We start from the raw sequence: 24,984 nt of genomic DNA, 5'->3' as shown, positions 1-24,984 counted from the left end.
AAAAGTCAAAATTCTGAGATTAAAGTCAGACTTAAAAGGAACAAAAAGTCAGTATTCTGAGATTAAAGTTAGAATTCTGAGATTAAAGTCAGAATTGGGAGAAAAAAAAGTCAAAATTCTGAGATTAAAGTCAGACTTAAAAGGAACAAAAAGTCAGTATTCTGAGATTAAAGTTAGAATTCTGAGATTAAAGTCAGAATTGGGAGAAAATAAATCAGAATTCTGAGATTAAAGTCAGACTTAAAAGGAACAAAAAGTCAGTATTCTGAGATTAAAGTCAGACTTAAAAGGAACAAAAAGTCAGTATTCTGAGATTAAAGTCAGTATTCTGAGATTAAAGTTAGAATTCTGAGATTAAAGTCAGAATTGGGAGAAAAAAAAGTCAAAATTCTGAGATTAAAGTCAGACTTAAAAGGAACAAAAAGTCAGTATTCTGAGATTAAAGTTAGAATTCTGAGATTAAAGTCAGAATTGGGAGAAAAAAAAGTCAAAATTCTGAGATTAAAGTCAGACTTAAAAGGAACAAAAAGTCAGTATTCTGAGATTAAAATTAGAATTCTGAGATTAAAGTCAGAATTGGGAGAAAAAAAGTCAGAATTCTGAGATTAAAGTCAGACTTAAAAGGAACAAAAAGTCAGTATTCTGAGATTAAAGTCGGATTTAAAAGGAACAAAAAGTCAGTATTCTGAGATTAAAGTTAGAATTCCTAGATTAAAGTCAGAATTGGGAGAAAAAATGTCAGACTTCTGAGATTAGAGTCAGAATTGGGAGAAATTGTCTCTATTCTGACTTTTTCTCATATTATACTGAAATAAGCTCTTAAAATCATTTAATTTTTTTTTCTTTTTCAGTGGCCCTCATCGTTCTCCGTAGAAACAAAATGCTTAAAGTGATTTGAACCCCTAGGAACCGGGTCATGTGAGTGGGGCCCCTCACCCCCCCATCGCCCCACTGTGCCTGGCCCTTTAAGAGGATGCACTTGCAGCCATTTTCTGCTCTTTGTGTTGGGTGGATTAGCAGAGCGCTGGCACTGAGCGAAACTAGAGCATCATTCGGAACAGAAGGAGAAGAGGAGCGAATATCAGCAGAAATCAGAGATTTTCGGCTCTGCAGACCGGCCCCCCCTGCCCCCCCATCCATCGCCGGACGGACATGCGATTTTCAGGTAGGAGTAAAAACGGTGGATGCAGAGGAAGCTGCGCTGGGTGGAGATGATGATGGCTGGAGAGCAGACTGCTGCTGCTGCTGCCTGTTTCTCTCCTCTCTCTGAGAGGCGCGGAGCGGCTATAGTGGCCGGGATCCCCGCTAGTCTGGCTGGGCACCATCAGATGGGTGGGGTGAGGAGAGGGATGATGGAGAACCTACAGCTAGACCAGAGCCTCCCAGCTGGAAATAAAGGGGCCAATCTATTCTAGATTCTAGATTACTCTTCCTCTACTTCCGATCACCTTTTTAAATTGTGTATAATGTTATTTAACATTCAGAAAGCCATTCTCACCGCCATGCAGCCATGCAGGCCGCTGCAGAGATGAGAACAGGTTCACCTCACTGACTTCCGTTCATCTGAGCGTCTGCATCAACATGGCTGATGCTGTTTTCATCCCTCTGAGTGAGAATCTGCCTCTGAGCTGCAGAAAAACGACCACTGGTGATAAAAAGAGAAGGACTGTTAATCAGCTGATGCTTATTCTGGTGCATGCAAAAAATATGACTATTCATCTGTAGGACTATTTTGATGGGGGGGGGGGGACTTTGTTTCATTATTATTGCAAGAAAAGAGCATGTTTTAAAAATGGAAACCAGAAATTAAAATGTGAGAATCTTCTTAGCTGGGGTGGATTTAGGAAATGTGGGGCCCTGGGCAAAGACAGGCAGGGGGTCCTCTGAATAGAGAAGAATAACACATAAAACAGACCCATTATAGAGATAGAGTTAATAGAATAGACATCCATTATCTGTTCTAGGTTGTGTCCCTCTCTTCTTGTCCCTTTTCTTCTTGTTTTACTCTCTACAGGTGCTGGTCATAAAATTAGAATATCATGAAAAAGTAGATTGATTTCAGTAATTCCATTTAAAAAGTGAAACTTGTATATTATATTCATACATTACATACAAACTCATATATTTCAGATGTTTATTTTGTTTAATTTTGATGATTACAAATGACAACAAATGAAAATCTCAAATTCATCATATCAGAAAATTAGAATATTGTGAAAAGGTTCAAAATTGATGGCCCCTGGTGCCACACTCTAATCAGCTAATTAACTCAAACCACCTGCAAAAGCCTTTAAATGGTCTTTCAGTCTAGTTCTATAGGCTACACAATCATGGGGAAGACTGCTGACTTGACAGTTGTCCAAAAGACGACCATCGACACCTTGCACAAGGAGGGCAAGACACAAAAGGTCATCGCTAAAGAGGCTGGCTGTTCACAGAGCTCAGTGTCCAAGCACATTAATAGAGAGGCGAAGGGAAGGAAAAGATGTGGTCGAAAAAAGTGTACAAGCAAGAGAGATAACCGCACCCTGGAGAGGATTGTGAAACAAAACCCATTCAAAAATGTGGGGGAGATTCACAAAGAGTGGACTGCAGCTGGAGTGAGTGCTTCAAGAACCACCACACACAGACGTATGAAAGACATGGGTTTCTGCTGTCGCATTCCTTGTGTCAAGCCACTCTTGAACCACAGACAGCGTCAGAAGCGTCTTGCCTGGGCTAAAGAGAAACAGGACTGGACTGCTGGTGAGTGGTCCAAAGTCATGTTCTCTGATGAAAGTAAATTTTGCATTTCCTTTGGAAATCAAGGTCCCAGAGTCTGGAGGAAAAGAAGAGAGGCACTTCATCCACGTTGCTTGAAGTCCAGTGTAAAGTTTCCACAGTCAGTGATGGTTTGGGGTGCCATGTCATCTGCTGGTGTTGGTCCATTGTGTTTTCTGAGGTCCAGGGTCAACGCAGCCACATACCAGGAAGTTTTAGAGCACTTCATGCTTCCTGCAGCTGACCAACTTTTTGGAGATGCAGATTTCATTTTCCAACAGGACTTGGCACCTGCACACAGTGCCAAAGCTACCAGTACCTGGTTGAAGGACCATGGTATCCCTGTTCTTAATTGGCCAGCAAACTCTCCTGACCTTAACCCCATAGAAAATCTATGGGGTATTGTGAAGAAGAAGATGCAATGCACCAGACCCAACAATTCAGAAGAGCTAAAAGCCACTATTAGAGCAACCTGGGCTATCATAACACCTGAGCAGTGCCACAGACTGATCGACTCCATGCCACGCCGCATTGCTGCAGTAATACAGGCCAAAGGAGGCCCAACTAAATACTGAGTGCTGTACATGCTCATACTTTTCATGTTCATACTTTTCAGTTGGCCAACATTTCTATAAATCCTTTGTTTTTATTGGTCTTCAGTAATATTCTAATTTTCTGATATGATGAATTTGGGATTTTCATTTGTTGTCATTTGTAATCATCAAAATTAAACAAAATAAACATCTGAAATATATGAGTTTGTATGTAATGTATGAATATAATATACAAGTTTCACTTTTTAAATGGAATTACTGAAATCAATCTACTTTTTCATGATATTCTAATTTTATGACCAGCACCTGTATGTTTTGTACTCAGCTGACTTTTCATGCTGTCTCTAAAGGAATGAAAGATTTTTTCCAAGCACTAAGCTCACTTAGCTGATTGCTCCTTCCTGTGTTTCCAAAAAGGCCAAAGTAAATAACCCAGTCCTTCTTTTCACTGTAGACAAGCCATGATCTGCTTATCTGTTCTCCATTTTTCATTTGGATGAAATAATAGCTGCATGAATCATGACAGCAGACAAGATAGAGGAGAGCAGGAGGCGGGGTTACCAATCTACTCGCTCTGGAGAGCAGAGTTCGCTGCTTTTAGATGTTGTCTCCAAAGTCTCCAGTAGCAGAAAAAAGTCCTTAGATTTGGCGCTAGGAGCTTTTTAGAAATCGAAGTGCTAGAGGGGTCTGAAAAGTGGCTAAATATAGCGACTAAAGTGCTAAGTTGGCAACACTGCTCTTTGCATGGTTTGTTTTCAAATGGTTTGCTGCTGTCTGTTTGGACCTTTCTGAACATGTGCAGCAAATGGACTGATCCAATATGGTGGACACTGAAGCGGGGGGCTGAGACACACTTAATATTATCAGCGTTCTGATGGCATTTTAGCCAAAGGATTTTTATCAAACACATAATTAATGTCAACAAATAAGGAATAGTTTTATTGACCATACATGGAAACAGAGTTTTATGGGGCCCTTGGTAAATCCCCCCCCTGCTTCTTAGTAACAAAGTTTTTAGAGGTAACTTTTCTGTTTTCTCATAAAACTGTAATAGTTTAAATTTTTTTAGATTTAATTTTTAAATTATAGATTTAATATTATATTTTTTGTCATTTCTCTTTTTTTAATTTGTAGTCTTGCTAATCAAATTTTACGGATCTGCTTATTTTCCCTTTAAACTCCATTGACCAATCAGAGACACGATGTTGTTGCTAAGGTCCTCGTTGACCAATGGAAATGTGACTTTGCTCCTCGGTCCAGAGGAAGTCCCGCCCCCAAAGTGAAACGTCTGTAAAACATGTTTTCAGCTCGTAAAGTTAACGGCTACAGAAGAGGATTAGGGACACTGAAAAAATAAAAAAAGTTTACATGTTTTTTAAATATTATTTCCGTTTGATATGGAAAAAACTGACTTTGATCTCAGAATTGGGCGAGTGTTTACATTCCTGAGGGGTCCACTGTGATGCCATTTAATCAATGGAAGAGCAGAAGGTGATTAAAACAAGATTAAAGTCAGAATTCTGACTTTTTTTCTGATATTATATGGAAATAAAATAAAAAAATCTGTGAACTTTTTCAGTAGCCCTAATCCTCTTCCGTAAATGACTGAAAAAGAGAAATAAAATAAAAAAATAGTTTAAAAAATGTGAAAAAAGTATAAGCAGATAACATTTAAAAAAAAATCGGAGAATAAATTACTCTCAAGAGTCTTTTTCTTTTTACAAAGAAGTTTTTCAAAGTTTCTAAACTTCCTGAATTATATTTTAGATATTTCCATTTACAAAACATGTTCTTTGTTTGGAACGATATTGAAGCAAAACTCAAAATTTTAAAAGAGCTGAATGTTAAAACAACAAGAATGAAAAGGCGTGTAAAAATGCTGCGGTTATTTATTAAAGGAGCGCTGCCGACGAACTTGATCTCAGCTCCTATTCTCAGACAATATGGCAGCACAAACATGTTTATTACAGAGTGAGACTGCATAAATAAAACAGTCTTTCTATAAATCTATGTATATAATTAAGAATAAAAATAATCTAATCACATTATTCTAAATTTGCAAAGTTTAATGATTGTGGGGCCAATGCAACAACCATGATATTAATAATAAAACATTTAGTAATAATAACAAGCAAATTTAGCGGAATAGTTTATTTTCCAAATGGTGAAACGGATCATTATAGTTCAGAAAAGTTTAGCATAGAAGTGATGAACAGCGACGTGCCGAGCATCAGGAAATCCTACGCTGGATTGTGTCATGATTGTTGAGGCCAGACAGGCTGGTGGGATTATTTCAGAAATTTCCAGCCTCTTGTTTTTTTTTGGGGGGGGGGTTGTGTTTTTTTTTTCTTAAAATCTCTTTGGTTCACAGAGGACTGTCTAAAAAAAGTTCTATTCACACAAGCTCACCAAAACATAAACAACTAAGAGTTGTGTTGGTTGATCCATAGATTCACTCTTCCTGTTGGTTGATTATTGGATGTATTTCTCTGGATCATTTTGGAGCCGCTTGTTATTTAAATAAAAATAATGTTTTTGTTTGTTTTTTATACTTTAATAATCCCGGAGGGAAATGACTTCTCTGCATTTAACCCATCCCTGGGGAGCAGTGTGGGGTTAAGTGTCTTGCTAAGGGACACATAGTGGGAAACCTTCTGTTGAAGTAATTTTGGGAAGGGGCGAAAATACTGGTTAGCTGATTGGCCTATGTTGGTGATAGACGGGCCAAATAAACCAATCAGATCAATGAAGCATATGACGTACTAACAGAGCGACGACAAAAAACACAACCACAAGCCAGGCTACTCTTGCCGAAACCAGTCGGGAGAAGAGCAAAAACATCTTTTCCTCTGAGAAAAGCCTCCAGAGCAGTGTTTTGCTCTTCTTTCAGTGAAGAAATACTCTGTAATTCCGATAAAACTTGCTCGATAGCCAAGCTAACGCTAGTTTCATCGTCTGAAGCCGCCATGTTCTTTAGACTGAACTGTCGCGCTTCTCGTTGCGTCACACCTCAACCCGCCTCAAAGCCAACGCTGATTGGACGTTCGTTTGGTGAACGGCTCCAAATTTTCTTCAACGGAGAGTCTCCAGACGGATCTGCGAGTGAAACCTTGAAAGCTTGTGAGATCAGGATGGTCTCACGAGGCTAACTTTTAACAACATTAAATCAGGTGAAACTAAAACTTTTCCGCTTGATAACTTCTGGATTATAGAGCAGATTAACAGATGAATTAATATTTTTATCTTAAATGCTTAATGTTTATGTGTTATTTTACAGTCTTGGTATAATTCCTGCTCTAAGCGGGTCGCTCTGTCAGCTAAAGGCAGGTTTTACAGTCTCTATACTCCAGTTAACGATTGATCAATTACTGAATTAGTTAAATATTCTAATCTATTAATCACAATTAATCTGATTACAGATTAGTTGTATTTAATTACAGATTACAGATAAATACAAAGTTTTGGTTTTAAAATAAAGTTAAAAAACAAAAAAACTTGTGGATAAAATGAAATATTAAAAAAACCTGAAATGTTCCTTCTTAAAAAAATTGAAAAGTTTCCTGGATGGGAAGCGAAACGTCTTCAAACTTGGAAATAAGGTCCAGCTGATTGTTTTTAATTCGTTTGGAATGACTGTGACCTGGATGACTGAAAATATTAACCAACATATTCTCAAAAAAAACATCCAAAATTATATTTATATTATATTTAATATATATATATTTAGTTCCTTCTTCATCAGCAGCAGCCTCACCTGATCTCCACCGAGTTCCTTTCATATTTGGCAGATTTCTAAGAATGAATTAAAAGATCCAGTAAAGTATTATTTTAGTGGAAACTGGGATTAAAACAATAATTCAGCCTGATTATTTAAACGTGTTTGTCGTCCAGTTGGGTTAAATAAGGTTATCGTATTGTAAGATCCGCCAATAAAAACAGTTATTTCTATTTTTTTTTGTTTGCTTGCAGCAGAATTGAGAAGCAATATGTCAACAATCTGAGAAGTAGCCATAGAAAATTAGGAAGTAAAGGTGGCAGAGTGGATCCATTGTAGGTCAGCGGCTACTGATGCTTCTCTGTTTTCATTGCAAACACAGCAGGTGGAACAAATTAAGAGTTCTGCAAAATAACTGGCAATTGAAAATATTTTAATGATACTTATTCGGTCCAGGATAGAAGCTGAGCTCTGCTCCATCACCGAAAAAATCTAAATCTAGATAAGCCATTTTTTTTTTGTTAAAATAGGTGCATTTATTCTTGAATGGAGGAGGTAAAAGAGACATTTTTCCAATGGAACAAGACTGTTTACATTTTAAATAAGAAAACACAATTGCATTGTGTTATTTCAAGTGCATTTTAACTAAATATCGCAAATTAAGGGTAAATAAACTTAATTTGAGAAATTTTTACTTATTTCTAGATCATTTTTTCTAGTGCATCACTTCTGCAATGTTTACTGCTGTTTGGAAAACCAGCACTGCAAAAACGATCTAGAAATTAGTAAAATTTTCTTAAATTAAGTGTATTTACCCTTAATTTCAGCAGGTAAACAAGATGATCTGCCAATGGAATGAGTGTTTTTACTCTTAAAATAAGATAATTACATAATATGCACTTGAAATAAGACAATACAAATGTTTTTTTCTTATTTTAAGTGTAAATTGTCTTGTTCCATTGGTAAAATGTCTCACTTACCTCCTCAGTTAAGACAAAATGCACCTTTTCTAAGAAAAAATTACTTATTAAGATTAAGTTTCTTGCAATGAGAGAATCAAAATCTAGATAAGTCATTTTTTCTTAAAATATGTGCATTTGTTTATTTTTAAGGTGGTAAGTAACAGACTGCCAATGGAATAAAACAATTTATATTTAAAATAAGAAAACACAATTACATTGCCTTATTTCAAGCACATAATAACTATCTTATTTTAAGAGTAAAAATACTCATTCCATTAGCAAATTATCTCATTAACCTACTCAAAAATAAGAGTAAATACACTTAATTTAAGAAATGTGACTTATTTCTGGATCGTTTTTGCAGTGCGAGATGCTTACACTGCAAAAACCACCTAAAAATTAGGAAAAAATGTCTTAAATTAAGTGTATTTACCATTAATTTGAGTAGGTTAATGACATAATTTGCTAATGGAATGAGTATTTTTACTCTTAAAATAAGATAATTACATAATATGCACTTGAAATAAGACAATACAAATGTTTTTTTCTTATTTTAAGTGTAAATTGTCTTGTTCCATTGGTAAAATGTCTCACTTACCTCCTCAGTTAAGACAAAATGCACCTTTTCTAAGAAAAAATTACTTATTAAGATTAAGTTTCTTGCAATGAGAGAATCAAAATCTAGATAAGTCATTTTTTCTTAAAATATGTGCATTTGTTTATTTTTAAGGTGGTAAGTAACAGACTGCCAATGGAATAAAACAATTTATATTTAAAATAAGAAAACACAATTACATTGCCTTATTTCAAGCACATAATAACTATCTTATTTTAAGAGTAAAAATACTCATTCCATTAGCAAATTATCTCATTAACCTACTCAAAAATAAGAGTAAATACACTTAATTTAAGAAATGTGACTTATTTCTGGATCGTTTTTGCAGTGCGAGATGCTTACACTGCAAAAACCACCTAAAAATTAGGAAAAAATGTCTTAAATTAAGTGTATTTACCATTAATTTGAGTAGGTTAATGACATAATTTGCTAATGGAATGAGTATTTTTACTCTTAAAATAAGATAATTAGATAATATGCACTTGAAATAAGTCAACGCAATTATGTTTTCTTATTTTAAGTGTAAATTGTCTTGTTCCATTGGCAAGATGTCTCTTTTACCTCCTCAATTCAAGAACAAAGATTTAGATTTTTTGCAGTGCAGGACGTTCGGATCACGCACTGGAAAAACGATCTAGAAATAAGTAAATGATTCTTAAATTAACTGTATTTACCCTTAATTTCAGACATTTAGATAAAATGCACTTTAAATAAGACAATATAATTGAGTTTTCTTATTTTAAGTGTAAACTGTCTCTTTTACCTCCTCAATCCAAGAACAAATGCAGTTATTTTAAGACTTATCTAGATTTGGATTTATTCCAGTGCATGTTCTGGGGGGGTGCATGACCGAGTGCATGCAAAGCTGGCCTTGGGTGATGGATCCCATTAAGGGGAGGGACGCCGACGCTGACACACTTTCCCTCAGCTAACAGAACACGCAGACGCCGCAGCTTCACTCTCCTTTCTTTATTTATTTGGGCTTCCTGAAACAAGATCTTGATATAACGGTTATCGTAATGTCAAACTGTCTGAGGTTGAATTATCTGAAACGCGTATCCGGCTATCGGCTGAAGTTTTCTGGTACGAAAGTGGCTCCCTGGGTGATGCAGGCTGAGCTTTGTTACCAAGTGCCTGGAGGGGAATGAAGGGGCCCTTCTTCTTTTCTAGGGACATACAAAAACACACTGAGATACACAGACTACATAACTGTAGAGCACAGCCTGGTGCATGGTGGGAAAGTTTATTCAGCCAAGCCAGGGAATGAGCTGAGTCTGTATCCTCCAGCACAGATGGGACTCTGGTATCACTGAGAACGTTTGTCAGCCTGGAGCCAGCCGCATGACTCACGTTTCACTTTTCTTTATCTCTCAGTAGTGATGTTTAATAATTCAAGATCTGAAATTAAGACTTAATTTGAGGTTTAAATCATTTTAGAACCTGAAGGAGGCCAGCCAGACCAATTCCTTTTATTTATATAGCATCAATTCTTAGAATGTCATCTCAAACTACTTTACAGAGAGAATTTAATCGATCATCACGTCGGATTAGTTAAAAGTTTTTCATGTAAGGAAAACCAGATGATTGCATCCAATCATTGACTTTGCAGGATTTTCTCCTCCTGGATGAACATGTGGCGACAGTGGAAAGAAAAAACAGGAAGAAGTGTCTATCAGAAGCAGACTCAGTGTGAGCCAGGATGGAGTCACAGCCAAACAGGAAAAAACCAGATGAAGCTACTATGAGAAAAAGCAGAGAGAGCAGAACGTTAGAGATTGAACTAACAGATTCTGCAGAGTGGGAGAATAGAGATAGAATGATGAAAAAGGGGTCCCTATGTCCTCCAGCAGTCTAAGCCTATAGCAGCAGAACTATAGAGATTAGGGATGCACAATATTGGGATTTTGGCCGATATCCGATATGCCGATATTTTAAAACTCATGTAGCCGATAACCGATATAGTTACTGATATTAAAGCTGGACAAAAATAAGTAGTCATTGAAAATAGCATTTTTGTTATTTGAAAAATAATATACTCAAATATATTTCCATATGCTGATATCAAATAGATTTTTAAAAACGCGGTATCGATCTATTTTACTTTCAAAATCTCGTGAAATTTCATCGTTCTGTTACAAACTCTCGTGATATTTTGCAAATTCTTGTGAGATTTTGTTAGTAAAATAGATCGATACCGCATCAATATATCAACATATAAAAATATGGCAACATTTGGTGAATTTTCGGGGGATTTCGTAGCATAACGATGACATATAGCAATATTTCATTAGTAAAAGAGATTGATATGGTGTTTTTAAATGGCAATATATCAGCATATGAAGATATTGGGATATTTTAATGGATCAATATTTTTTCCCTCGTCTTTAGAAGTTTTTAAGTCTGTAAAAAAGAAGTTTTTGAGCAAGAAGAAGAAGTAGTATTTTTTTATTCTTTTTTAGACTTTAGAAACTCAGAAGCTGATCAAATATTGGGTTAAATATCGGTGGGGTGGCCGATGTCCGATATTCAGTTTTAAGGCCGATACCGATAGGGGGCCGATTATATCGTGCATCCCTACTGCAGATTGAGAGCGAAGTGCTCTGTTAGGAACATAAGGAACAATGAACTATAAAGATTTTATAGCCTTTGGTTAAAACGATGGTTTTATGGTCTATCTTATTAAGAATCAGCTGACATTAATCATTGTTAACAGGTGACAGCAGTCCAGTCCATGAAGTGACAATACAACAAACACTTCTAACAACACATTTCACACATTTATGTGTTTTTAGTTGATATTTCCAAAAATATAAAGTTTTCTTTTGTAAATTAGCACTATTTGTGTGGTTAAAAAAAAAATTGATCGGCCTTAATTTCTTTAATTTTAGAAAAGGTCAACGAAGCCTTCTCACCAAACCAAGCTTCTGCCGCCCTGGCGTCCTCTTCCACAACATCTTCGTCCCCGCTTTCCTCCTCTAAATAAAAAATGGATGACGGAGGAGACTCATCCACGACCTCCGACACTAAACTCCTCCTCTTGCATGTTTCCGCTGTCCATAGCGTTCCTTGACAGCGTCGTTTCTAAGTCACCAATTTAGTGCTACTTGGTCCCAATGGAATTTCCCATTGGGAACCTACTAGCACTAAGTTGCTAACTGGTTAGCAAGATGCTTCCCACAAACCGGCCACAACCAAACGTGCTTGCGAGCCTTCCACCACAACAATCCCGCCCCCTTGATAATCGACCAATCCAATCACTTTATTCACTCGTGTAAAGTCGGGCACCACTTGCGAGAATTCGGAACAGCAATGGTTGGAACGGCTGCTTCCGTACGACTTTAATTCAAATTCTATATCTTATTAGGTCATTATAAATTCAGAATTTAGGAATTTTACATATTTTTGCCTTAATTTAAGTTAAAATTACTGTTTTCTCTAAAATCTGAATTAGAACTCAAGCAAAACCAATAAATTCAGCTGTAAAAATTTGAGTATTTTTTTTGTTTTGAGAAAAAAAAAAACATTTAGCAGATGGAAGCTGGGATCCTATCTCAATACCACTGAAGCTATCACCTTTTTTAATTAGTAAAACAGAATTTGTAAAGAAAAAAAAAAGAAATAGATCCAAAGGACCTGTCAGTTACTTGGTCCCAACGGAATTTCCCATTGGGAACCTACTAGCATTAAGTTGCTAACTGGTTAGCAACATGCTTCCGACAAACCGGCCACAACCAAACTAGCTTGCGAACCTTCCGCCACAACAATCCCGCCCCCTCGATAATCGACCAATCACATTCACTTTATTCACTGGTGTAAAGTCGGGCACCACTCGGGAGAATTTGGAACAGCAATTGTTGGAACAGCCGCATCCATACAACTTTAATTAAAATTCTGTGTCTTATTAGGTCAATATAAATTCACAATTTAGGAATTTTACATATTTTTGCCTTAATTTAAGTTAAAATTACCGTTTTCTCTAAAATCTGAATTAGAACTGAAGCAAAACCAATAAATTCAGCTGTAAAAATTTGAGTATTTTTTTATTTGTTTTGAAAAAAAAACATTTAGCAGATGAACGTTGGGATCCTATCTCAATACCACTGAAGCTATCACATTTTTTAATTAGTAAAACAGAATTTGTAAAGAAAAAAAAATAGATCCAAATCCAAATCAGTTACTTGGTCCCAATGGAATTTCCCATTGGGAACCTACTAGCATTAGGTTGCTAACTGGTTAGCAACATGCTTCCAACAAACCGGCCACAACCAAACTAGCTTACAAACCTTCCGCCACAACAATCCCGCCCCCTTGATAATCGACCAATCACATTCACTTTATTCACTGGTGTGAAGTCGTGCACCACTCGGGAGAATTCGGAAATGTAACGGTTGGAACGGCCGCTTCCCTACGACTTTAAAGATCGGAAGTTAACACCTGCAGTCGGTGCACCCCTATCAGAAACACCTCTGCTATAAACATTTAGTATGAAACTGGGAAGTTAAATAAATATGATGAAAAAAATATATCTTATTATTTTCTTCATATTTTTGTTCCTTTTTTTTCTGTAATTTTACCCCAATCAGCCATTAAATCATATAATTTATGCGATAAAATGTGTGCATTAACATAAAGATAGAGAAGCAGGTTTATCTCCTCATCCATTCCCTTTAACTTGATCTGTTTTTAACTGAGTCTTACTGCTTTCTAAATGACTCAGTCATCTGATCTCTGAACCCTGTGCTTCACCAAGCACGGTAACCTTTCTTTGTCAAGTTTGACGGTTCGACTTGACAGGAAACTCCACCCACATCTCTCTTGCTTCGCTTGCCTGTCATAGATGTGTACGTGGGGGGGGGGGGGGGGGGGGGGGGGGGGGGGGGGGGGGGGGGGGGGGGGGGGGGGGGGGGGGGGGGGGGGGGGGGGGGGGGGGGGGGGGCACTGTGTTTTCTGATCTACTAAAAGATGAAAAGATCATTTTAGAGTTCAGTAAAGTTTGTCAGCTGACGTTAATAAGCTGTAATCACTTTGTTCCCCTACCTTTTTTGTTTTTTTTTTCTTTTTTTCGCGGTTTACCTCATGACCCAGCAGCTCTCTTTGTGCCGTCTGCAGCCTTGAAAATTAAGCTGATTATCTGCTCTGTCTGCCCTTTTGTTCAGATTTAAAATAAAGCTAATTTCACAGGAGGCACATGACAAACTAGAGATAATAAAGTAGTTTTCAAAGTAAGGTTTAGGTAGATGTGAAAAAGACTTTGTCTACAACCGACTATTTTAGGCTGCAGAAACATCAGTCAAAAAAAAACATTTGTCGGGGGGCTTGGATGCTTCGTATAAGAGGTGAAATCAGTTTCTAGACATCCAGAATGTTTGTTCTAGTTGTGAAGAAGGTCATTTTGTATAAAATGGTCTTTTTAACAAGAATTTTTATCAGATTTTGCTGAAATGTCATCCTCTGATAGATCATTGACATTTCCAGGTGCTGGCATTTCAAGAATTACTTTCTTGCATGAAAGAAGGAAACGGTGAGGGGCCTCTTCCCCTTTTTTTTTTTTTTTTTGCTCCCCTTGTGGGTTTGTCTGCCATGGAGGGGGGGGTGCAGGTGCAGAACAGGAAGAAGGGCAGATCTGAGGAGAGCGTGAAGGTCTCATAAGAGGAAATGAAGCCGTCTAGACATGTCAGCGGGAAATCTAGTGCGACTGAAAAGCAAATATATTCAGATATATAATATATTCAGTAGATATTATTATTTCATGTATTCTATCAATCAAATGTCTCAGTTTATGACTTTATAAAATGAACTAGTAACATATATATCATGAACTTACCCTTTATGTTATCCATATATACTGGAAATAGAAACGCATTTGGTTAAGTAGGTATAAAGACTTTTTAAAAGGTAGTTGGAATTAAAAAATGTGTCTAAGTTGATGGTTTTTGTTGTTGGACTGAAGCACATGAAAGGAGCTGATCAGCTGGTATTGCATAAGTCTGTGGTGATAAGCTGAAAATTTCACATCCTCCATAAACTCCAGAGATTATGTTAAATTCTGTTTTCTTTCCTAATGTCTCCTTACATATTTTGATTTACTCGCATTCTATATTGAAACACTGAGAATAAAATCACATGCGTTGAGTTTTTTGAGATCCTGGCCGGTTGGTCGATCAATCATGGTGGATCAAGCTAAGAATGGCTTTTCTTTATTCGGACCCTGCTGATTTTTAATTGGTTACCCCTGTGCTATAGGCTTAGACTGCTGGAGGACATAGGGACCCCTTTTTCATCATTCTGCTTCATTCTATCTCTATTCTCCCACTCTGCAGAATCTATTAGTTCAATCTCTAACGTTCTGCTCTCTCTGCTTTTTCTCATAATAGCTTGATCTGGTCTGTTCCTGTTAGGCTGTGACTCCATCATGGAGAGAAATATCAGCTGTGCTGCTGCCATCAACACCTTTGTTTCTAGATGTTGGAGCTTGGCCTGTTTTCCAGTGTATTCCTGTTTCTCTGACTGTGACTAACTGGATGTGCTCTCTTCATCCTCTGACATGGGAGCTGGCTCGGAGCTCGTCTGCCTGGCTGTGTGTTTCCTGGACGGGGCCGCCTGTGGAGCTGGTTGACAGTTGCCTTTTGTATCTATGCTTCTTTTTCTATGTCTGCTTCTGTCTCCTTGAACCCCAGTGGGCCTCAGCAGATGGCCGCTCACACTGAGCCTGGTTCTGCTGGAGGTTTCTTCCTGTTCAAAGGGAGTTTTTCCTCTCCACTGTCGCTACAAGCATGCTTAGTGTGAGGGATTGCTGAAGAGTCAATGAGTCGATGCAATCAGCTGGTTTTCCTCAGATAGAAAACTTTGAATCAATCTGACTGGATGATCTGGTGAACTGTAATGACATGTTTTGTGAATTGGCGCTGTGTAGATAAACTAAATTTAATTGAATTAAATTAGTATCAGGCAGTTTATGTTCTGGTTTCAGTCTTTTTCATGTGGTCGCTTCGTGTGAGTATCTGTCATTCATTAAAGAAATTAAATGCTGTATTCTGCTTGTCCACCACCAGTTGAACATGCTAGCCTAAATATGTTGCCATTTCTTTAAAATTAATTAAGTATATAAAAAAAACTGACATTGATGCATAAAAATGAATAATTATTTGAATAAACTATTTATCCTTTGGTAAATGTATCATGCCTGGAGGTCACCATTTTTTTTCTTCTGTCCAATGCATGCTGGGTAGATGGCGCTGTTGGGTCTTCCTGTACTGAAACCTACAGCGTAACACAGGAAGGCTAATATTAGCAAATATGCTGCTGTATATTTCACCTCATTAGATCAAATATCTGTTGATACAAACAAATGTGATCGCCTTATGATTTACGTTTTAATGTGTTAGCTAGTGCTAACACCATTAGCAGGAGCTAACGTGAAAGAAAATCAAATCAGAAGTTGAACGACTGTTTAAAGTGACAGTGAAGCAACTTTAACACATGATGCTAACGGCTAACAACCTCAGTAATAAACTAGAACTCTTTGTAGCATAGCTCTCCATCTGCGTTAGCATCTCCTAGCATCAGCCTAGCTTCAACCAACTATCCCCTCTTCCTCCCTTTGCTCCTCCTCCTCTTCATCACTACTTCTGATTTCTACTCATTAACTTCATGCGCTCTTTTTCAAACTAAAAATGTTTGGTTTTAATCATTACTGTTTAGTTGGACGGAGCTAGCACTACAGGACCTACATTACATCGTTTACCCAGAATTCATTGCAGCTTAAAGAACATGGCGACGTCCATGTAACAATATCTTCTTAAAATATATTTAAACTAAATGGCCAACTGTATTGTTTTTATATCAAAAATAAATATTTCTAATGGATTCAATGGTTAAAATTAATCAAGGATCCCTTTAAGTAGCTATGCTATTTAAACATAGGAAGACATTACTTTAACTTTCATAAACAAAAAATGTCATTTTTCAAAAATTTAAATAGTATATTTTTTTTATCTGTTAATTTATTTATTTATTTTTTATTTTTTTCTCCTCCAATAACCTCGGCACATCAGTGTTTCACTCTGGACGTTTGTTGTTTTCATGAATATAAAATGTTGATTTCATTTTGAGCCTGTCGTCGTAGGACTTAACTGTTACCCCCAGATTCCACATAGTCCGTCAGCGCTCCGCTCCGCTCCACCCCGCTGACGTACGTCGTGCGGAGCGCTTGTCTTTCATGGAAATCCATGAGAGCTGTTCCACATCCACCGCTACTCCTCCGCACGCCTCCGTCCACGTACGTCTTCTCCGTCCGTCACCGACAAATTACGGAGCCGAGCTATTTTTTGCTCCGCTCCGGTCCGGCCAGGTCAAGATCCGCAATTGCAATCGCACCAAACAGGAAAAAGAACATCGACAAATTCCGGTTCGTCAAATTAAAATATAGCAGCAACAGATCGGTGACTAGAAATTGAAGCACAATTCTTATATAAAAAAAAAAAAAACTAACACCGTTTATTTAAATGATTGGATCCAAACTATTGGTTATTCACCAACCAGGAAGCAGATTTCTCATCTCCATCAAAATATTTATTTTATACCGAGGGACTTAAAGTTTAATCAAATCCATTCAAAAGAAACTTCTTATTACAGGAATGAAAAGAGATGCAGAGTTTGGGAGTAGAGAAAAAGTTAATTCATAAAAAGCAGTTTTGAATTATCCTTATCCCCGTTACAAAAATCTACAAATATATAGGCTATATATATTTGGGCAGAAACTGAACATATGCTGGATGATGGTGTGATTTTTTTTAATGTGTCATATTAAATTAAGCGCTCACAGGGTTCATACAGGAATGAGTGACTCTAATTTAATGCTATTTTAATGCTATTTGAAATGATTTTAATGCCATCAACAAGAACCATGAACACAAGTTATTAGTGTACATGAAATATGAAGGAGCTGTAAGCACAGTTCCATGACTCCTGTATGTATGTAAACACACACACACACACACACACACATATATACGTATATATATATATTCTCTAGCTTTTTCTCCGCCTCAAGCTTCCTTTCCGAACATACGGCTTTATGATCAGTTCCACGCAAATTAAAAGCGATATATATTATATCTGACGGAATTGTTTTTATAAACATTTTTATTAAAGAATCATAAATGCCACGATAAACATATTTAATTAATTTTAGTGCCAATTAAGGCCTTGATTTAAAAAAAGAATTATGAATTGTAATTATTTTTAATGATCCGCGGAAACCCTGGTTCATCTCCCGCATGCCCTCTACGATCTCCAAGGAACTCAGAGCGGAGGGGACGGAGCAACAGCGGCGGCTGTAGGCTTTGCTTTGTGCAGGCTGTCTGGAGCGCAGCGGGGCGGAGCGGAGCGCAGACGGAGTATGTGGGATTTCGGGGTTACTGTTTAGTGGAAAAGTGTGTTGATGTGTGGAGAAATGCAGTCCGATATTAAGCGAAGCGCCAACCGGGGCTTGTGTCGATGATGTAAGCGATGGCGTGCGTGCCAGCCGCACCCGACTGATTCAGGAACTGATTAACGGGCTGCAAACCGCTGCTGATTCTCCCATCAAATTCTCTATTCCCACCAAAAAGAGGAAACCAACATTTAAAAAAAAAAAATTTGTTTTGAATAAAAGTAAATAAATATCTGTCCCTTGAACAATGAGCACTTTCAAATTACAATCCCCTCAAAGTTCTTCCATTTCTTCTTTCATTAATCAACATCATAATGAGACCATATTCCATAAAATATTTATTTCCATAAAACTAAAGCCATTAAGTTTCCTCGGCTCCTGAGCATTGGATGTAAAGATTCGATGATTCATGATGCTTCATCTCACCATCACTAGAACGCAGGGTTTCCAACCGTCCCTTGAAAAACTTAATTGTTCCGTATTTAGAAATAGAAGCACCTGTCCCATAAGGGTGTGCAAAATAATCGTCAAATCGATGAATCGTGATTCTAATTTTTGTGATCTACTGAATCGATTCTTGAAGGCAAGAATCGATTATTAAAAAAAAAAAAAATGAACAAATAAAATACATTAATGGTTGGCGCACATCAATCAAACCAAGTGGAATACAACTTCCAGTCCAGCAGATGTCGCTGCGGATGTGTTGACGCCTGCTGCTTTGTGTCATAAGCATGTCCGGACTGATTATCCTCATTTTGTTATTTTAAGTTTGATGAATCCTAAGATCTTTTTGTTGGTGTGTCCATGCCAGTAATAGTAATATTTCTGTCCAGTATTTGTTTTCATTGCAACACCTCCAAAAGTAATTTCAATAAATACAGCTATGTATGAATTCAGTTGCTTTCAGTTATGTATCAATTGAAGACACTATCCAGATCACACCCAGCCAGTCAGCCACTGGTAAGGGCTGTATCTTTTTCTTACAGTGTTCAGTGAAAATATCACAATGCATCGCAATATTTCAAGTATCGTGATGCATCGTGATAGAATCGCATCGTGGCATGTGAATCGTGATTCGAATCGAATCGTGACTTCTTTGCCAATACCCACCCCTACTGTCCCATATTTAGTGGAAAAGGAACGCGCTTTGTCCCGTATTACTGTGAGAGAAAAGAATAGTCAGTAATAAGCTAATGGAAAATGAAGAACAAGGGCCCGTTAGATACAAAACTTACGGTAAACTTGTTCCCGTCCCTGTCCTGCATTGTGACCAATGAGCTGACAACATATACGTAACGATCCAGAATCCCCTCATCCCATTGGTCGGGCCAAGTGTTGCTCATAGGAAAGATAGAGGGATACAACCGAGCATTATGGGGGACGAACGGAGGAATTTAAATGCTGATGCTGCCTTTGGGGGCGGTGCACCTTCGCATAGCGATGCTCATCCTCCTCCTCCAAAAGAAAAAAAAAAGAATGCAGAAATAAAGGGAGGGATGGGAATAAACAAGTACCTGGGTGGAAAAAGTCTGTTCCAGTGAGCTTTGGTGTTTTAGTGTTTCCACAGGTAAACGCCTTTAAAGGAGTCTGATGTCGTCTCTCTCTCAGATCTGGGTGTTGTTTGAGTGACGCCTCGTGACCATGACGACCCACGTGACGCTGGAGGACGCTCTGTCCAACGTGGACCTGCTGGAGGAGCTGCCGCTGCCGGACCAGCAGCCATGCATCGAGCCGCCTCCCTCCTCCATCATGTACCAGGTACGGCCTTTATTTCTCCTCCTGCTCCTCCTGCTCCTCCTCCTCATCCTCCTCTCTAAGTCCACTCCTTTGTCTCCGTCTCTGCAGGCTAACTTTGACACCAACTTTGAGGACAGGAACGCCTTTGTGACCGGCATCGCCCGTTACATCGAGCAGGCCACGGTCCACTCCAGCATGGTGAGACTCAGCGTTCTGCTTCTTAAAAAAATATTTTACATTTTCTAACCTCCTCTCAGGCCTTTTTATGCTGATTTAAATCACTACTTTTCTGCTCTAATTTTTTTATTTATTATACCTTTATTTTTACAGACAAGTCATTAACCCTTTACAGGAGCGCCCTGTAATCCAATAGTCTTATTGGGTTTCAGAACAAGACCTTTAAACCTCTGTAACATAAAAAATATGGATATTTTAATGGCAAAAATTAATGTCAATGTAATAACGTGAAACGCCAACTTCTTCTATAAGAAATTCATGAAAAGCACTTTTTTTTTTGTCTAACATAACCTTAGAGGCATTAATGCTGATGCTGGAACTTACATTTTTTTAGTTTATAAACCTGAATATGATTGTCAACTAAGGGTGTAAATCACATCCATCATGGCGATTCGATTTAGTATCGATTTCCTGACCCAACGATTCGATTATTTTCGATACTCAAGAATACACTTCGATTAGATTAATGGGTTAATTTTTTATTTTTTTTATTTTTTATGTTTTTTTTACAGGCTAAACAAAGTTTCAAGTTTGAAATAAATCAATGAAAGCTGTAATATCGTTATGCATTTTTTTTTTTTTTTAAAACAACAGCAAATAACAGAAGTAGAAAAGTGAGTGCAATGCAATACCTCGGCTCCAGATGCCCCGCCCCCTCCACAGACGCTCCGCTGCTCCTCTCCCAAATTGTAGCTGACCACAGACAGCGCCGCAGACAGGAGGCCACCTTGTTTTGTTTTTATGACCGAAATTGCGGAAAATAAGTCGTGAACTTTGACCCACTAGAAGAGCGAGGTGCGCGAGAACGCTGGGACCCTTTTCCACCTGGATCTCCGCTCTTTTTGGCCCTCATGTCCCTCCGTCGTCGGACTAAACTCGCCACCACTTCCTCGCCGCCTCGGCCGTATATAGACCCACAGCGTGTAGAACAGACCACGCTTCAATATTGAGCATAAATCTAAAATGTCTGCGTCAAGCTCACTGCTGTAAGAGTATAACCAGGAAGCGAGGTAGGAAGGCAAAATAGGTTTAGCGCCACCGCAGCACGGGAGGAAGAATTACGTCCAGGAGCAAATGGATAAAAATAGACCGGAGGGAGAAAAAAAAACTTGAATCGATTCTCTTGCGGACATATCGATGCATCGGATCGTCGGCTGTTGGATAGATGCATCGATACCAAAACAATTATTATTTACACCCCTATTGTTAACTAGGCTTTTTAACTTCTTAACTATTCAATTAGCTTTTTACCTTTTTTTTCTTGACTTTTTTAAACTTAATTTCCAGTAGGTAATTTATCATCCAAGGGCTCATCTAATTGGTCAAATGCCAAAGTCAGATGTGCAGCCATGAAGCAGCATCTTTGCTGAATGGATGGATATAGATCTAGTGCTTCTAGTGATCAAACATTACATAAAATTATAAGAATATAATTTTATATAACTTTAAAGACCCCAGGTGTAGAAGATAAGGTGTAGAAGACCAAAGGTAGCGTTGGGTTTGGGAATAGGTGATTGTAGATGAAGTGCGGAGCAGGTGTTGTCCCTGACAGGCCTTGGCTGCAGCAGGAGATCTAAATAAGGTGGTGAACATCTGAGAAAGGTGTTATAAATAAAGATGAACCAGTGAATTTAGTCACTTCTGTTCCTGTGGTGGTGAACGCTAAGCCCTCTGCGGGGAAGCAGCCGAGTTTTAGTCAAACTGATCATCATTCTGCAGGACACGCATGAAAAACACACTCCTGAAGACACACTTTCCACTCACAAGTTGGTGAATCAGGAGCACTAAACTCCCCCCTCCCCCGACCCTGAATGAATGGAGGATGTGATTGGACTGTCAAACAGCTGAGAAGTGGTGCTTTATTTAACTTTACTCGATCGGGAAGTGGAAATGAGGCTGAAATATGCAGCGGTGGGAACACCCACCTATTTTTAAAAGAGGAAGTGATCCAACCCTTTTAAAATATTCATTAGGTACGGAACAAGTGACTCAGCTCATGTGTTTGACGTCTGCTCTGACGCCCGGTAGATTTGTAAACAAGTAGATTTAGGAGCAGTTAGCATTAAAATCATTTCATGCATTAGACCAACACATTATTGCTCATAATGCCGCCTTGTAAACCTGAACTTTAGAAGTAATTCATTAGAGCGAGATGTTAAAACTCATTATATTTTAAAATGTAAACAGACTCGGATGTGTTTTGTGAGTAAATTTAACTCAAACATTTGAATTAATTTGAATTATTAATTAAACATTAAATACATGAATAGAGAATAAATTAACTTTAATAAATAAGTACTCCTGTTGACAATAGGAACCTGTTGGATGACTGGTTGGCAGGAGGTGTGGCTGGAGGTTAGAACACATTATAGTCCAGAAGGACAAAACTACTTCATCATATTTTCACTCAAGTAAGAATAAAAAGGCTACTGATTAAATCATGATAAGGTCTTATTCTTACTCGGCTGTGTGTTTCCTGGACGGGGTCGCCTGTCGAGCTGCTTTTTCTATTTCTGCTTCTGTCTCCTTGAACCCCAGTGGGTCTCAGCAGATGGCCGCTCACACTGAGCCTGGTTCTGCTGGAGGTGTCTTCCTTTTCAAAGGGAGTTTTTCCTCTCCACTGTCGCTACAAGCATGCTTAGTGTGAGGGATTGCTGAAGAGTCAATGAGTCGATGCAATCAGCTGGTTTTCCTTAGATAGAAAACTTTGAATCAATCTGACTGGATGATCTGGTGAACTGGAAATTGACTTGAGGTGACATGGTGTGAATTGACACTATAGAAATAAACTGAATAGAATTATTTAAAGAGACAGCGTCTGCCGCTGCAGCAGTTATCAGCTGCAGAAGTCATACAAGCTGAGGACCGTCAGCTTCTTTCAGTCCTGTTTTCATAGAAATGTTCTGACTCTCATTTTTATTTCAGCTGATTTAGCAAGGAGGACGGATGCTGGTGTGTCCCCCCCCCCGTTCAGAGAGCATAGAATGTAACTCCCAGGCTGCCGTAGTCGGTTTCACACCTTGATGGGGAGGCACCCACAGACATAGTATAAGAGTAGACCCAGCACTGACCGCTTTCATCTATGGGCGCTGGCATGATTTGGTGGCGCCATCTTGGGGCGGTCGACAGCTATATCTATATAAAGATATATCTATATAGATATATAGATATAACAAGCTTATCTATCTATCTATCTATCTATCTATCTATATATCTATATATCTATCTATCTATCTATCTATATATCTATTAGGGGTGGGTATTGCCAAAGAAGTCACGATTCGATTCGAATCACGATTCACAGGCCACGATGCGATTCTATCACGATGCATCACGATACTTGAATTATTGCGATGCATTGCAATATTTTCTCCTCCATGTTTTGTTTTTTAATGACTCGGCACAGTATCCCACGGCCGGAAATGCTTGTGACACAAGGCAGCGTGCGTCAACACATTTGCAGCGACATCTACTGGACTGGAAGTGGTATTGCACTTGTTTTTGGCTGATGTTCGCCAACCATTCATGCAATTTTATTTATTCATTTTTTTAAATTAATAATCGATTCTTGGCATCAAAAATCGATGCAGTAGATCACGAAAATTAGAATCACGATGCATCATCATCACGATTATTTTGCACACCCCTAATATCTATATATCTATCTATCTATCTATCTATCTATCTATCTATATATATATATATATATATATATATATATATATATATATATATATATATATATATAAGCTTGTTTGTTATTCAGTGATGTTACTAACGATGCATGGAGAAATTAAACATTGTATTCAAGTAAAAGAGGATATTTTGTCAAGATATTGTACGTCTTTCCCACTGGTCCATAAAACCCGTTTAAACTTGGGAAAAATCGTTTTTTACTGGCAGTGGGAACAGCTCGCTGACGCTGGTCAAACGACTCTGCAAGTGACTCACATTAAAATCACCTCTTCTCTGATCGGCATGCTGTGGGAACACCAGAGCCGGGTTGACCTGCTAAATTACGTAATACAGTTGAACGCAACGTAAGGACGTCAACACGTCGCGCCAGTCGCTTCTGATCTTACAAGCAGAAACTTTCTGTTTCCATTGGATAAACATGGAGCAGCGCTGGTGGGAGGGATTCAGACCGATAAAGGATAGAAACAATAAAGCACACTGACTACGCCCTGGCATCCTACCATGTTGCTCTCCATTGTTTACTTCCCTGATTTCTGTCGCACTGGTGACATCAACGCTAACCCAGCGTGATGATGTCACCTGACACACAGCGGTGGGGGGGAGGGAGGCCACACAGGTGGCAGCGAGGGATTAGACTAGTTTTTATCACCAGTGGGAAGGAAACCCAGTGGGTCGGCCATGTTTGAAAAACACGTTAACCTGCTATTTTCAGTGGGAAAGAGGCTTTAGTTATCAAGTAAAGTTAAAGTACAGCGATGTAACAAAAACTCCTAAAAGACTAATTTTGTCGATAGGTTACCGTAGTAACTGTAACTGAGTGAATGTAACTAGTTAGAAGAACCCGCCTCTGTGTGATTTAATGGGCGGTTTATTGGTTAATGTCAAAAATCTTGTTTTGTGTGATAAAATAAAGTGTTTTATTATAATATCCACTGGATGTAAATGGTATTTCTGCCTTATAAGTAACATCTGGATGTCTGAGTGTCTTTTTTTGTTTTTATTTAGAAACAACTGAACATAAAAACTTAAACTCTTTGCAAATGAAAACATTCATAAAACTAAAAACTTAAAAAAGAACTTTAAGTTGACATAATGAGCTCTTTTGATTAAACTGAAATCTAAATGGAATAGTGCAGCTTAAGAAAGGGAAATTCTGATAAAAATGTGGACGCTTCAAATAGTCTTAAATCATCTTTGGGTTTACAGTGAAACAAAGAAATATCTTATTGTTTAAAAAAAAATGCAAACTAAATGTTAAAACAGGTATTTAAGCC

The 24,984-nt window shown here is 38.1% G+C and overlaps 1 protein-coding gene across 2 annotated transcripts in view; it reads left to right on the top strand.

Annotated features, from left to right (window-relative positions):
• Positions 1–975: 975 nt before the first annotated feature.
• Positions 976–24,984, top strand: part of cyfip2 (cytoplasmic FMR1 interacting protein 2) — a 60,796-nt gene continuing 36,787 nt past the window's right edge. For both annotated transcript variants that reach the window (XM_038268200.1, XM_038268201.1), the window contains exons 1-3: positions 976–1,165; positions 19,649–19,798; positions 19,886–19,975. In XM_038268200.1, the coding sequence (XP_038124128.1) occupies positions 19,682–19,798; positions 19,886–19,975 (207 nt within the window). In that variant the 5' untranslated portion in view covers positions 976–1,165; positions 19,649–19,681. The remainder of the gene's footprint in view (positions 1,166–19,648; positions 19,799–19,885; positions 19,976–24,984) is intronic.

This window comes from Cyprinodon tularosa, unplaced genomic scaffold (assembly GCF_016077235.1).
Source record: "Cyprinodon tularosa strain WSP-4 unplaced genomic scaffold, ASM1607723v1 ctg698, whole genome shotgun sequence".
Taxonomy (NCBI): Eukaryota; Metazoa; Chordata; class Actinopteri; order Cyprinodontiformes; family Cyprinodontidae; genus Cyprinodon; species Cyprinodon tularosa.
Note: the sequence above shows the minus strand (reverse complement) of the source record. Positions and strands in the feature narration are given on the sequence as shown.